This window comes from Mesocricetus auratus, unplaced genomic scaffold (genome assembly GCF_017639785.1).
Source record: "Mesocricetus auratus isolate SY011 unplaced genomic scaffold, BCM_Maur_2.0 Super-Scaffold_4256, whole genome shotgun sequence".
NCBI classification, from domain to species: Eukaryota; Metazoa; Chordata; class Mammalia; order Rodentia; family Cricetidae; genus Mesocricetus; species Mesocricetus auratus.
In genome coordinates this window covers 106,852,550-106,867,959 of record NW_024429182.1, presented here as the reverse complement: position 1 = coordinate 106,867,959, position 15,410 = coordinate 106,852,550, and the positions used below count along the sequence as shown (strand labels likewise).

Genomic DNA, 15,410 nt, shown 5'->3' with positions numbered 1-15,410 from the left:
GGGGATAATGCTCCATCAGTCATCTTCCATGAGTTGTGATCTGCTATCTTTGTGCAAGTTTGATATTTTGCTTTTTAAGAGCAATCTAATAATCTTATTCTTGAACAAGCTGACCTGTTATAACCTCAAGGCTAGATCAAGTGCACCTCTGTGAAAACATTTGCATAGTATGTTTTATGTGGCATTTCATCGTTTCTGATATGTACATGTTAAATATAGAATTTCTGAAAACAGTTCTAACTGACAATATTCAGTCCAATCTACTGAGAAGGGAGCCCAGTGACAGCAGGATCCTGCATTGTCTCTGAATACTGTCAGTGTCTATTAGCAAGACTTACTCATTGTAAATGCTTAGTGGAAAAAGGGATGGATGAAAAACAACACATTCAGTGTTCGGAAGATTTCACAACCAGACAATGTAAAGGTATGAGCAGATCCTTCTTTGGGAGAAAAGATGATAAGAGACCGTGAGAAAGTTCACATATGAACAGAACCAAAAATAAAACAGTAACAACAAAAAGCCAACAATCATACTCCATTATCTAGACAGCCTTATCTAAGCCATCAAGGAAGAACGAGAGGTGGGGCAGTGGAAAAATATATTGACTCCAGAAAAGAATAAAAAAGAACCTCTTAGCTAGTTTGAAAGGATTTTCAATAAGACAAGATGTGCAGTGAGGGCAGGGTGTGGTAATTCTTGCCCTGGAGTGGCTGAGTAGTGATAATGTGCCTCAAACCAAACAAACAAGTGATGGACTTCAGCATGAGATCCAGTGTACATAGCCAAAGGTGTCTGCTTTTTTCTCGAGCAGCAACAAGCTTCTGGGAGGTTTTGATGTGGCTAAACTTGCATTTAAAGAAGAAATATCTGAGGGATTATTTGTTGAATGGTTTGGTTGATAGAGATGACAGCGGGGAAAGTAGTTACTGGGTGACTTTATTCATTCAATGAGCATTAGTTTAGGATTCATTAAACACATGGCACAGCAAGATCTTACAATCAGTCCAGAAAATAAATAGTCAAACTAATAGGCAAAAATGATAGAATGCAAAAATATTGCCTATGTACACATTTGCTGTGAGGTGTACCATAAGTTCCTCCTAAATCATGGAGGCTCATTAGAGATGGCATCACCCCAACTGATCCTGGAAGTGAAGAGATAGATGGCAAAAAGCACCTGGAGAGTGTCAAGTGCAATGTTCAAGAAGAGACTTAGTTACTCCAGTTGCAAATAATTTGGGGTGGTTTGACTGTGTTTTGATGGGGTGATATGTGAGAAAATGGAGAAGTAGAGAAAAGAAGCTGACTGAGTCAGAAAAGGTGCAGAATGTGTTTAGAAAGAGAAATGGAGCAATTTTGCATATTCTTGAAAGAAAGAGGAGAGCCTGATGGGATAATTAGCTATGGAAATGAAAAACAAGAAAAGAGTGAGGATCCCTGCTGAGATGGACTCCAGGTGGTAAGTTAGTACTTTCACTGTGTGTCAGAAGGGGCCCAAAATAACCATGGCAGCAGCACCCCTGCTTTCTTTAATGGGTTCTCAGTCCCATGGAATCATCTTGACTTTACTCTGATGAAAAGTTATGTTCTGCCAACTTTGATGGACCCATCTCCAAAAGGCATGGGAAGCAAAATGTGGAGGAGTCACCTTCACCTGTAAGGGATCCATTTGGGAGGCAGGAAAACAGGATCGTTGGCCAGGTCCTTCTGTTTTTAATTATCCTCTTTGCATTTGCCAGTCCAGCATGAAATGAGAAGGATTCATGCAGACCTCAACTTCTAACTCAGAGGTCTTATGTACTTACTGCATACAGAAGAAATGTCCGTGTAAGAGATCAAGAAACATGTATTTGTCAATCAGATTGGTGGGGAGATACCAGTGGAGTCACAGGAGAAGTATAGATCTCAGCCTCTCCACTTAGTGGAATGAACAAGTTACTTAATTTCTCTGTACCTCTGTGTTTCTGACAGAAAAATAAAGGAAATAAAGTAATATCTGCTTATTATACTCTTGAGCTTTTAAAATAGACTGATATATTAAAGACTTTAGTAAACACAAAATAACTTCTTGCAGTAGCTTATTCAATTACCTGTTTGAGCTCCTCAATCAATTATTAAATGCATTTCTGAAGACATTATATTTTGTATTTGGTTTTGGTAATATTTAAATTACCATAAAGAAGCATGGCATATAAAACAAACATATTTGTGGAAATACTGACATTAATACACTGGTATAGTTATAAAATACTGCCCTTTAACTGGAAACTATTGCCAGCATTAAGATCACAACTTCTGCTTTGGTCCTTCCCCTAGTCTACATTCCTATTCCATAAATACTATGGAACAGAGGCAGGTGGACCAGAGCATCTTGATGGACCACATTGTTTTCACCAGCTCCATAGACAACTAAGAGAGGTTGTGTGCTCTGGCCATGGTATTGCCATCATTGTACAGGATTATTCATTCTGACAAAGAAAGCACGATTGTTCATGACCCAATGGCTAAAGTTCCTAATACCCAGGTAGGGCAGCTGACAATGCATGTGTCTCCAGCTCCAGGGTATACAATGACTCTGGTCTCTGTAGGCACCTCACTCAGATGCATATCCATCTATACACATACACACACACACACACACACACACACACACACACACACACACACAAATGCACAGAGAGAATCAAAAATTAACCTAGTTATTCAAGAAATCAGGTTGAGGAAAAGGAAACAAAGAGTCCAACAATCAGTTTAATCTGGAGCAGGAACCCACTCATTCTCAGTTCTTGCTTTATATTAACATCTGCATTTCTGACACTGTAAATTTAGTGATTTAGGGCATACCACTTATGGCAAATATTTGGTTGAATGAATGAATGGTAGTGTTTCATGCTAGAAAGCAATTTGAATCTCTGAGTGTCATAGAGGAAGCACAGACAAACAGATACCTGGAGAACGCTTGAGCCAAGCTCAAAGCCTTCTCAAAAGAATCCAGTCTAGGTTCAGGTGTGCATGTGATCTCATCCTGGATCATCAGATATGGTTTAAAGGCTTGTTCATGGACCAAACTTACTCCATAGGCAGGTCCTGAGCAGAACTGATGATCATAGGCAGAGATTTTTTTCCCATTTGAGGTTCCTATATTTTATTTAGATGCACAAAATCATGTATGTGTGGTATAATGTGAGGAGGGGTACAATCAGAGAGGGAGAGGGAATACAGTAGTATGTAGGAGACCACATGCTCACTATACAACACATACTTTTATGAAGATGACCTTATATAACACAGTGCAAGAATAATGTCTATTCATATTATCTCATTAGTTTATCATGCCAACAACTTTCATGTCCTATTAGCCTGATTTTAAAAAGCATGAATGAGTTTCAGAGAACTTCTATAGTTGCCAGAAGCCATATCACTTGTTAGTGGTAGAAGCAGAATTGAATCCCAGGAAACCGAGGACCAGGGAATCGCTGTCTCTTGATTAAGCATATTGCTAAAGTGAACGTTTTCTCTTTTCATGGGTTCCAAAGCTTCCTGGGCAGTGTAGGCTTCCCTCTTCTGTAGAGCCTTTCACTGATGTTACAGACTCACAGCTGGTGGGTTGAGTCAGGCAGAGCCTGCCTACGGGATCTTACTGTCCTCTGATGAATCCAGTAGCAGTGAGCCACGGAACATTACTCAGACAGCATTTGAAGTTTTGCTTCAAATGAACAAACTAATTACCGGGTCCTTTCTGAAATCGCCGCTTTGATTTGTTGGTGTTGAAGGCACTTGACTTCAAAGCTGATCCTCCACAGTCAATTCATTCTTGGCTCTTCCTCCCTGCATTTCTCAGCCAACAGCTACTTCCCTGGTCTCTCCCCCTAGCTCCCCAACTTAACTCAGCAGAACTTGAATGAAGGTTTCCTAGGACCAGAGACCTTTCCCTTTTGCCATGAAACACATTGGACCTGCTGCACTTCAACACCAGTATGTGATCATGTTTAAATATTCTGCTTTGTTAATCATTTTAATTCCTTCAAGTAATAAATGTAGTTTATTATAGAATTAACAATAACCTAGAAATAGGCACTATTGGCACCTCACTGTTTACCATTCCAGACTTTTGTCCTTTCTCACATATACTTCGGTGTGTTTTAGCCTGGTTATCCGATATGGCTACTCACCTGTATATGACCTGCTGAGTCTAGAGGAGCATTGCTTGAGATGGCTTCATCTCTGTGCTGTACTTTTCTTCTTGCTCTAACTTAGTTCTCTCAAAACAGGGGATTCTTTCAGTTCCTTTCTTGTGTGTGTAACTGTATATTTTTATGTTGAAACACCAGGTCCCACATCTGCTTATAAAATAATCACTCACAGGCATAATATTAACTATAATTGCTTGGCTGATGGCTCAACTTATTACTGGCTAGCTCTTACATTTAAATTAACCCATTTATATTAATAAATGTATCAGCACATGGACCATGGCTTACCTGTGGTATGCTGGCATGTTGTTCTTTGAGTGGCTGCATAGCGTCTCTCCTGTACCTGCTTTCTTTATCCCTGTATCTATGCTTGGATTTCTCACCTAGCTGTATTCTTCCCTGCCATAGGCCGAAGCAGCTTTGTTCATCAGCCAGGAAAGACAACACACATTTGCATTATACAGAAGGACATCCCACATTATGTGTGTCAATATGTTTTGTTCTTTCTTTAAAATCTTATGCTCTTGAAAGCACCAGGCAACACTTCCAGTGTCACCTGTAATGTTATTTCTCTAACACGTGACGATGGTGCCTGTCACTTAGTAGGTGTTCAGTAAGTTTGTTGTATTTATAGACACTGATATAGGCTGTGTCGTAGATCAATGGAAGCAGATTTAAAAACTGAGAAGGGAAAAAAAGGTAGAATTATTCCTCTAGCTTCTACCACTTTTAAAATCATTACCAATCATGTAAAGCAGCTAATGTCCTACTTTAGAAACAATGAAACTTCATACCGATGGCAAGTGAGGGCCCAGGTAAGTCTTTCCATGCATTCTATCTCTTGGCCTCCCTGTGGTGTAGGAATGCTTCTCCTCACAAAATGAGGATGCTAAGTCTCAGAGAGTTCAGTGAGTTTCCCAGGATTACATGGTAGATGATGAACTGAGAGTCTCTTTAGAACACTCTCAGCCACTACCTTAGTTCAGTGTCCTCAGTTGTGCAACCATAAGAGACATATGTGGATAATCCAAATAATTATTCATATTTTCTTCATCTTGCTGATATAAGCAGCCCTATGAAAATTTCACGCTTGGGGCTGACTTTTTTTCCTCTTAATAACAAAACTGCAAAGTGCAAAGATATTGAGACTTCATGAAATGGGGAGTTAAGATTTGTCTAGAATCTTAGTGTGTACCAGGAATGCAATGTCATTCTCAGTCCTCATACTTCTGTGAAATAAATGTGCTTCTCTTCATGTGTACCTGCAGTCGGGTAAGGCTCAGAGACACTCCACAGCTTCATAATTGTCTCTCAGGTAGCCATCATCATAACAGAAGTTTGGACTTGTGTTCCCACAACTAGTACAGACTTTTCCCAAATTCTATTTGGGCTGCAACGGAAAGTCAGAAGATGGCTGTCTTGAAACACATCTTCACAGTGTATTTAACATTTTGAAGACTTGCTCAACCTCTTTCTTTCTCACTTGGAAATCAGAATGACAACATCTCCTTTGTCTAGTTCTTCTGAGAAAAACTCAAGGACAGAACTTTTAAAAGTATCTTTTTATCAAAAAATTAATCCTAACTGTATGCCACCTTATATAAATTTATTTAAACAATCCTTACTGTATGCCACCTTATATAAATTTACTTCATAACACCACACCCATTACCTTTCCACATCTCAACCTTGGGTTCCATTTTGACACACTCAAAGAACTCAGATCTGTTTAAATCTTTGGTGACTCCCTGGATGAATCTGCCCTCCGTCATATGTGAGCTTAGCTCAGGAAAAAGCTGTACTCTTGCCTGGGCTTCCAGAGTCTTCTGTGGACAGATGGAGGGCAGCCCAGAGTAACAGTAGGGTCTCTCTTGATCATTTAAATCATAGGTGCTTTAAAAAGAATCTTAAGAGCCATTAAATATTCATGAAGGCATCCTTCCTGGCAGCTTCTCCATTGTAGGTAATTACAGAGGGTTGAAAATATCTGAAGTTGCTTGGGAGCACACAAAGCTCTGTCAGCTGCAAGCAGACAGATGATTTGTAATTTAATTAACATCCTGGCTTGTCCTGGCAAAAAGCAGGAAAGTGTTTCCTTTTAGTTGTGAAATTTTTCTGAAAAAAAATTCAAAGGAAGTTTCTGGAGGAGAGGCTCATGTCTCACACCAGTACTCTTGCTCACATCCTGCTCCAAATCTGATCCAAGTTCTTCTTTGCAGTGCTCACTAGGCTAAGCTGCATGGCTGACTGTGGGAGATTTTCCAAAAAGGTGTTATCGCTTGGTGAAGGGGTGTGTGTGGTCAGCAAGCGTTGACCTACTTTCTTTCGTTCTTTGAATAATAGATTTTGAAGAGACTGGGCCAGACAATTCATTCACACTTATTGAGTACCTGCTGAATATCAGGCACTAGGGGTCAGTGACATACAGAGCAATTAGGGTCCATGTTCCGACAGAAGAGTCAGTCAATGGGGTAGACAAGGCAAACATTAAGAAAATAATCAGAGACATGAATGTCAAATTAAAAAGTGGATGATTTCGCATGTCCCCAGGAAGCATATAAAGCAAGAAGCAGTGTGGTGGTGGATGAAGATTTAGGAAAGAAACAGTGAAAATTATGTGATGTCTGACCTGCTCTTGCTCTTCCTATGTTTCATTCCATCACACCTGGGAAGAGGAGAGAGAACCCTGATCCAGTCAAAATGGCATTCAAAGAATTTATTTTAAATTAATGAATGAACAGTAAGATGACCTGTTCACTATGCTGAGCATTCGTCGTCTCCGTTCTTCTAATCCTTGTTGTATTGGTCTCCTCCTTCTCCTCACCCCTTTCTTTCTTCTCCCCACCCCTCCTTGTCCACTGGTTTCTCCCTGAGATGAGGCAGTAAATTAGAAAAACTGCAGCAGATGGGCTGCAGATCACAGATTGGATGAGGAAACTAGGAAGGAACGGAAAGGGGCCAATTCTATATGCACAGGCCTCAAGTATGTAAAATGCTAAAATAATTATCAAACTATATAAATAATATGTTACATAACACAAGAAGGCCACTGGCAGTTCTGCTCAATTATGGCAAATGTTTTTGCAGGAAATGAAAGCCCTTCCTTTTCTGTGGTTCTGTTTTTGAGCCAGCTTCCTTTGCCCTGCTGTTTTTTTTTCTTTTTCTTCCTTTTTTTCTGTGTTCTGAGTCGTATTCACATATTTCCTAGGAATCATCACTTCCTTTGCAGATTTGTTATTTATTTCATATTCTTACTGACTCCACACTTCTCCTGAAATAGGTTGTTCCTGTTTGTGAAATAGTTCCTTTTTCAAAGAAGTTTTTTCTCTGCAAAGGCCCTTAGTCAACTGACTGTGGAGTGTTCTGGGTGAAAATTATGGGAGATAAAAGTAGAGTTTTGGTTCTGACACTCAGAATGCTTAGCAGACAGGAGGAGACGTGTTTCAACACAAAGCGTACTCTTTGTCAGTACCATTCACAGAAACAACGCTGAGCAGTTTCTACATATGAGACTGCTATAAAGAGTTAGCATCATTTCTTAATCTTGCACCTGCTTCATAGCATAGCTTTAAGCCTTAAATAGCAATCATCTTTCATATTCTTTGCAAAGTGCTTTCAGGTTGTATCTTCTAGCTGTAAGATATCACGGTATCATCAAGAACTCAGATGTACACAGGCATGCTCTAGCTTTCTTACCGCTATTGATTTACATGCCTCTCCATCCCTTTTCTCTTCTTCCTCTCTCTCTCTATTTCTGTCTTCCTATCCCTCACCACTCATTTTCTCCTCTGCCAGTCACATGCCAACCCCTGCTACAAACTGGAAGGAGGGAGTGGAGTTCTTTTTGTTCAACAAAAGAGAAACAGATCTATATTCATGAGAACTTGGCACACTTCCAGGTTCTGAAGCTGTGATCTACTTCCCAGCACAGACCCACCTTCCAAATTGCCGCAGAACCTCCTGTGCTGGATCAAGCATGTTTATGCTGCTCTAAATTCCGGGCACTTTGGGATGGTTCTGACTCATACACTAATACCAGTAGGATGATCTAAATAGACTCTCACAAGATTTTATTTTAATCCTTTCATTTGAGAGTCTGTGATAGATAAAAAGATGAAATATTTTCATGTATGTTCGGCTTGGTGAGGTGTTTGATTAGATGAACCACAGCACTGATCAGATAATTTAAAGTTAATTCCATTAAACTCATAGATATTGGTCTCTCACTTCATGTCATGTAGGCACTGAAGTGTCACAGATAAATCTGTTTCCACCCATATTAAGGCAATCACAGACTGTAGATACGTGGGCACACAATTACAATACAGCTGCTATTCACTGATTAGAATCAGTGGAGAATGTTATGGGAACATGCAAGAAAATATAAGGGGCAGGCGATCTCTTCATATTCCTAACAGAGAATGCTTCCAATGAAGCGGTCTGATTATTGCAGATATAAAAAGTTTATTGGAATCCAATGTTGAAGGGAATCTTAAGCTTAAAACCAGGGAGGAGTCCTGAAGACATAAAAAAATACTTCAAATGAAATTAGCATAGGAAACACAGTATCATAGTATCCACAGTCAGTAGCACTACTCCTGCCTCTACTTTCAGTAAAGGTTAAGGAAGTAATGTTTCCCAAGCAGAGTCTTTTCTAATAGATCACATGGAGGCAATGGTCTTAGAAGAGTAAGGCACAAATTACAAATAGAGGCCTTTTATAGTGGTTCCACTTCTTTGGTACTACTAAAAAGCCCCCACCCAAAAGGAACCCTGAGTGGCATCAGCAACTACCCATAGAGCCATAGAATAAAATATGACTCAGAACTTTCTTCAGCATTAAGGCTGACCCTATCTGGGTATGACCCCAACAGAACTGTTTATTGTCCCTTGTTAGATGGGTACTTTGGGACTGTGATTTTCATAACAGGCAGAATTTCTCCTTCATATGGTAATTAGGTTTTCAGTCAACTCCTAGGTACATCTGAGAGGGGAATCTTTCATCATCCAAGTGATACCATCCCAAGAAGTGAGGAGAGTTAAAGTTTTAAAAAGATTTTACTATGGATTTGGTTGGATAGTGGGATAATGCCATATTTTTCAAGTTATGAAGATCTCATTGTTACTTCCATTTATTGTAACAAATTTATCATAAACTTGTAATTTCTTTTCTTCTTTGCGTCGAAGTCATTAAGGCTAGCCTTGAAATTGTGGTTTTTATATGCCTTTGCATTTTGAACAGAATGTTTGTTCTCTTTGTATAACTTTGTGAACCCATTTTAATCTGTAAAGCTTCATGCAAAGTTGATTTAGGCTATTTTTGCTTTCATAGAACTTGATTATACATATGGTCATCATTACTGTGTATGGTGGTTTAATTGTGCATAAGTATAACTCAATTAAAATCTTTCATAATTCTTAAATACAAAACTGCATTTTTATTAATTTCTAGTCTCAGCAAATGGAGAAGTGAATAATGAGGAGAACACAATGTATTGAAGAATATTATGTCCTTTGTTATGTGTTGAGCAAAAAATTTCCTTGTGATTTTCCTTAAACCTGGTTTTATAATTCTTTCTAATGAAAGAAGTTACATCTAGCATCCAAAAATAGTTCTGTATCTCAACTAGCTAAAACCTACCCATTCCCTCCACTTCCTCAAAAGGCATGTATATCTTCATTCAGCAAATACTTTTTGAACATACATGATCAACAATTGGCTAAGGAGCTTGAGATACAAGGTTGAACACTGACAATTTGTTTTCAAACCTCAAAATTAACAGACTTATGAAAATTGGAAATGTATATTATAGCATAAAAGATTATAACATAGCAAGCACAAAGAGATATGAGAACATATTAAGGATGAAAAAGTTGACCTGTATAATATAATAAGGCTAATCTAAGAACATTTTAAAGTCATCAATGGTACAACTTGGCTTTTTAGACAGGGTCTTGCTATGTAACCCACTGGCCAGGAGCCTGGGCTTGCCTCAAACTCACAATTCTCTTGCCTGAGTTTATTGGAGATACGCCAACACCATGCTTGGCATGCTCTTAAGGATGGTCAAGATAAAAAGTATACTGTGTATTTTGCAGAAGTTAAAGAGAACTTTAAATCAATTTATGATGTTATTGTAGTTCATAATTGCATAGGAGAGCATGGTGAGAAAAGGAATTGTGAAGTCACTGAGGTTTGGCTAATGCATTGGTAACAGCAACAGCTTATATCAGAAGGAAACTTGAACTCTGTCCTGTAGTGAACAGCAGTCATTGGGGCACTTAAGGACCTCATGTTAGAAATTCAGAATGACCCATGGGGCAGAATAGAAAGAGATGGAAAAGACATCATCAGGGCAGTTCATACAGAAGCTGTTGCTGTGGCAGAGTGAATGTGCACCTAAATGTGGTCAGTGATGACACTGGTTAGTGTTGGGAATTGAGAGGATAATGGAATATTTATAATATTTATTTAGGATGCAAGTCAGATCTAAGGTGGGGAGTGTAGGAGAAGACAAAGTCTAAGTAACTCCTACTTTCTGACTGTGGTGATTGTGATAGTGCCTCCATGTAGACATGCTCTAGATGAAGAAGTGAAAACAGGCATAGACATGACATTTGTAGACTCCCAGTGAAAACATAACTGATTAAGATAAATGTGAAATGTTCTCCCATGTTTCTAAGGGAGATTACTTCCTCAAATTATTCATGGCATTAAAAAACAGAATCACACCACGTCTCAGTGTGTGTTCTCAGTGGTCTTTTTCTGTCAGGCTCCCAGTTTAATCACCAGAGTGTGTTTCATCTCCTTATGTGGAAAGACAGTAGACAGTAGATAGTCCCTCTTTAGATGATGACCTTTAAAAGTAATCTTAGCCTCCACAAAGGTTAGTGTTGTCAAGGTGAAAAGGGGAATCACAGAATAATGACTGCAATTGAATCAGAATTTAGGAGTCCTTTGTAAACTGCAGTTATGGCACTGTTACACATTTTGGTTTTGTTTTTCGTTTTTTTTTCTTTGAGATGTATACTGCTTTGGGCATTGCATAGACTTCCCAGAAATGCATTTACCGATAATCAACTTCTAAAAATGGATGACAACATGAATTATTAATCCTGAAGTGGCCTTGGTTATTGTCAAATTATGAGTCACACTGATGTACAAAAGAGCATATTTCTCATCTTAAAAATAAGTGAAAATATCTTCAGAAGAAGAGAGAGTTTTGGTGACCTGATGTGCTAACAACAGAGAGGCAGCAGGAACAGATTCAATATAGAGTGAAATTTGAGAAGGCACTCATGACATTGTCTGGATCCCCAATCCTAATGCCTACGTGTAATGTGGGTACACAGACTAAACAAAACCAGTAAACATTGAACTAGCTTGGTTGGGAGTTGGACATAGAATGGTCTCCTTTTCTTTCCCTACATGGCTGAAGACTTTGAAAAAGTATGCTTCACCAAAGGAACAGGAAGATAGCAATAGATGTAGAATCCCAGGTCCTGGAGACTGAAACCATGGCTGAAGGTGGGGAGCATCCAACAAGAAAGGTTGAGTCCCCTCAGGTCATTTCTAGTCATGACCATTTTCTCTCCAGACCAGCTTTCTGAGATCTACATAGAAATCTCTAGCACTGGCCTTTGCCAGAGGATGCTTTTGCTGTTGTGGGAGTACAGAGGACTGGTTAATGAAGAGGTAAAGGAAACTGGAGAAGGACGTCTATCTCCCTTCAGACTCCAGGGAATCATCTGAGCAAACTCTTGACTTGATTTTTGGAGTTTTAAAAAACTTATTTAATTCCTAGAAAGTGTAATATTTTTGTCCTAAAATGCACCAAACCCAAATCAATGTTCTTCATAGGATTTGAACTAAAGAAAGAATAATTATTTTCCTTTTCAAGCTTATAGAAATACTGTGAGTGGCATTTTTCATCATTGTCAGAGGGAATTTAAACTTTCAACAGATCCAGCAGCAAAATTAAATATATGTGTATAGATATATAAGAGTTCTGATTTCTTGCTCTGTGCTTTATTTTCCACCCATGACTGAACTGTATTAGTATCTCAGCAGCTAGTCTTGTTATTTGGAAGACTATCTCCTCTCTGTTTAAGCAAGCTTGCTTAGTCTTATTTGTTTCCAGTTTTTCTTTGTCTCAAGAATAGAGTATATTGCCTTGACCAAAAAAAAAGTTAAGCATTACTTAATATTGATGAATTTTTACTTGGATTTGACCAGGATTGTGGTGACCAGTGGAAGACTTTGCAGCCAAACATATGGCAAAGTCAATAGTCGTCATGCAGTGTGCCCTGATAAGTTCAAACTGTCTGAATCCCTTCCTAACTGAATCCCTTTTCTAACACTGATGCATCTTTTCCCTCTTTGCTTTTCTCCTAGAAGTATCGATACCAAGATGAGGACGGTCCACATGATCACTCCTTGCCTCGGCTAACCCACGAAGTAAGAGGTCCAGAGCTGGTGCATGTATCGGAAAAGAACCTCTCGCAAATAGAAAATGTCCACGGATATGTCTTACAGTCTCACATTTCTCCTCTGAAGGTCGGTCAGATTACTTTTTATATTTCATAGTTGGTGAGTTTTTGTTAGTCCTGATGGCTAAAGGCAATGTTGTGGACCTGATTGAATGAGGATTTTTTTTTTAATCGTGGCTACTGCTTGGAGAGATGGTTTCTGTGGTTTGGAACCTAAGCTGGTAATTCTGGGAAGTAATTTTATTTCCATTGTTTGAATGTCTGGAAAATCCTTTCAGTTGTTGAAAAGGATCTAAGCGAAGATTCAAGAATGAAAACTTGACAGGGAAAACAAACCATGTGCATATTAAGGACAGAAAAACACATTGGCGCACCACAATTTGCTGAAATGCTCTCCTTCCATCAGCGTGTCTGGGTTCAGATGAAACAAAGGAAGTAAATATATCCTAATCACACCTAATAATTGCCTTGCTGTCTAAACGGAAACTGAATGTGTGAATTGGCTCATCAACACCTTAATTTTATTCTAGGGAAAATAGTTTCCAAGGTGTCTTTCTGTTTGGTGCCATACTTCCCCCAACACTTTCTACCTTTTAAATTTTAGTTATACATAATTTTTGATCAATTATATTTTGAGAAACGACAATTCAATTAGACTAAGAATTTTCTGTACTCCTTGCTTGCTATTTTATCTACTGATCAGGAGCTTCTAGATTTTGTGCTTTTTGATTAAACTTGTATGCACTGGATATTTTTAAAAAGAAATCATGCTGAAGAATCCTTCAGTTCCTAGTAAGATTTGTTTTATTATCCAGATCACCGGTTTTCTCTGTTACACCATTCAACACTTCATTTGGAAAATGTCTACTAAAGTTTGGGTAATGCTTAGAAGTTTGATTTTTCTACCGATTAGATTTATCTCGTGTGTGTGTGTGTGTGTGTGTGTGTGTGTGTATTCATATGTATTTTCCTTTGTTCTTTCCCTTACAGATATATCAGAATAGCTATCTATAATTTCAATGATTTCTTTTTAAATTTTGGTTGTCATTATTCTATGAGGGTGTATAGTGTGTGGGTGCATGTGTGTCTCAGTGTGTATGTGTGTGTGGAAATCAGGGAAGTCGGTTTTTTCCTTTAACCTGCAGCTATACTCTAAGGAACAAAACCAGGCTTGCGTCGGCAGCAACTTTACCCACTGAGCTGTATTACCAGCCCAAATCCAATGGCTTTATATTGGGTTTCCTGTAACTTATTGAGTACTCTGTTCTTCACTAAGGTTTGTTAGTTTTTATGATTCTACCATAGTGTTGATTCTTATTGAATTTTCCACATACCATATTTTATAGTATCATGTATGAATAATAAGCATCTCATATGAAATGCCAAGGATAGGAACAGTTTTTTTTTTCCACTGGTTGGAGCTCTGAGTTCATGGTGAATAGCCTCCAAGGTATTTAGAGTGGAAAGAACAGCTTGCTTAGGACTTTCATTCTGAGGCTATGAGGTAGCCCTTGTGAGGCCAGCATTTGCTTGTCTTGAGCATCTTAGCGATATTATACTAAACAGGATGTACTTTTAGATGATCTTGGCAAAAAAGACTGTAATACGTTCCTCTGACAGCAGTTATAGAAATAAACATGCCAACTTTTAAAGACAATCAGCCCTGTTTATGGAGTCTACCAGTTTTGTGGCATAATATGCCTGCCATGGCTGACTCAGGCCACTGACTTCAGCTAATGAAGAGACTCAGGAAGAGAGTCACAGGAAGAGCTACTGCCATTAGGAGTAGCTCCAGCATAGCCAGGCATGGTAAGTCCAAGATCATGCATTTCCACAGTGACAGGGCTAATTTCCTTGTCAAGACGGTAAGAGGTTGTCCTATTGTCACAGTTCTAGTGTTTGGAAAACTGGCATATTATTTTCACTCAAAGGAAACCTCCTAAAATCAGGAAAATGCCAAGCATGTACAAATGCTCAATTATAAATGTGTTTTCAACTTCATTGCTTCTCTTGATCTGTCTAGTGTTCCTGGCTCAAATACTATAAAGAGGCAAGAGGAAGGAGGCATGGCATACAGTCAGAGAATGCCCCCAGAATTTCCCTGAGTAAACCAGGGAGTTCTCTGGTATTAATTAATAATTTACATATGGCATATCAAAAACAGAGTATGAGTTTGCTAGGTAACTATTTAAGTATCATACTGATTAGCCTCTAACTCATCTGTTGACTAATCTTAGCATTACAGCTTTGATATCATTTCTCCCCTCCTCCTATCACCTAATGCCTCAGTCCTAAGATTCTTGTCTTTGGTACCTGTGTGATAAATTGGTTTGCTTAGCTAGTTTTCATGAAAGTGCCTGGGCCAGTCTGAAGTACAGAGTTGGAAAAAATCATGTACTTTAACAATAAGTTTAAGGGAATTTGTTTTCCTTACCACAAGATGGGGATGCTTTTTCTTCAAACACCATCTAAAATGTTCCATAAAAGAAACTAGTTCATAACCACAGTAATAAATAAATTAGTCTATAATAAAGCATGAAGAATTTTCTCTCCAGTTTATATCTGTTTGGTAAGTGTAAACTGAGGGTCAGCTCTATGCATTAGGTTATGGACAGACAAACAATATGGATTTAAATGTGCATGTCACTTCCCTGGTAAGTTGAGTTATAATTACTTGTTAGACATTCTTAGTCTGCAAACTCAGATCCTTCCATCTTCTATACTGT

General features: G+C 38.6%; 1 protein-coding gene across 6 annotated transcripts in view; it reads left to right on the top strand.

The window, feature by feature from the left end:
- Positions 1–15,410, top strand: part of Dlg2 (discs large MAGUK scaffold protein 2) — a 1,919,116-nt gene that overhangs the window by 930,905 nt on the left and 972,801 nt on the right. For all 6 annotated transcript variants that reach the window (XM_040732003.1, XM_040732001.1, XM_040732000.1 and 3 more), the window contains one exon: positions 12,590–12,751. In XM_040732003.1, coding sequence (XP_040587937.1) covers positions 12,590–12,751 — 162 coding nt within the window. The remainder of the gene's footprint in view (positions 1–12,589; positions 12,752–15,410) is intronic.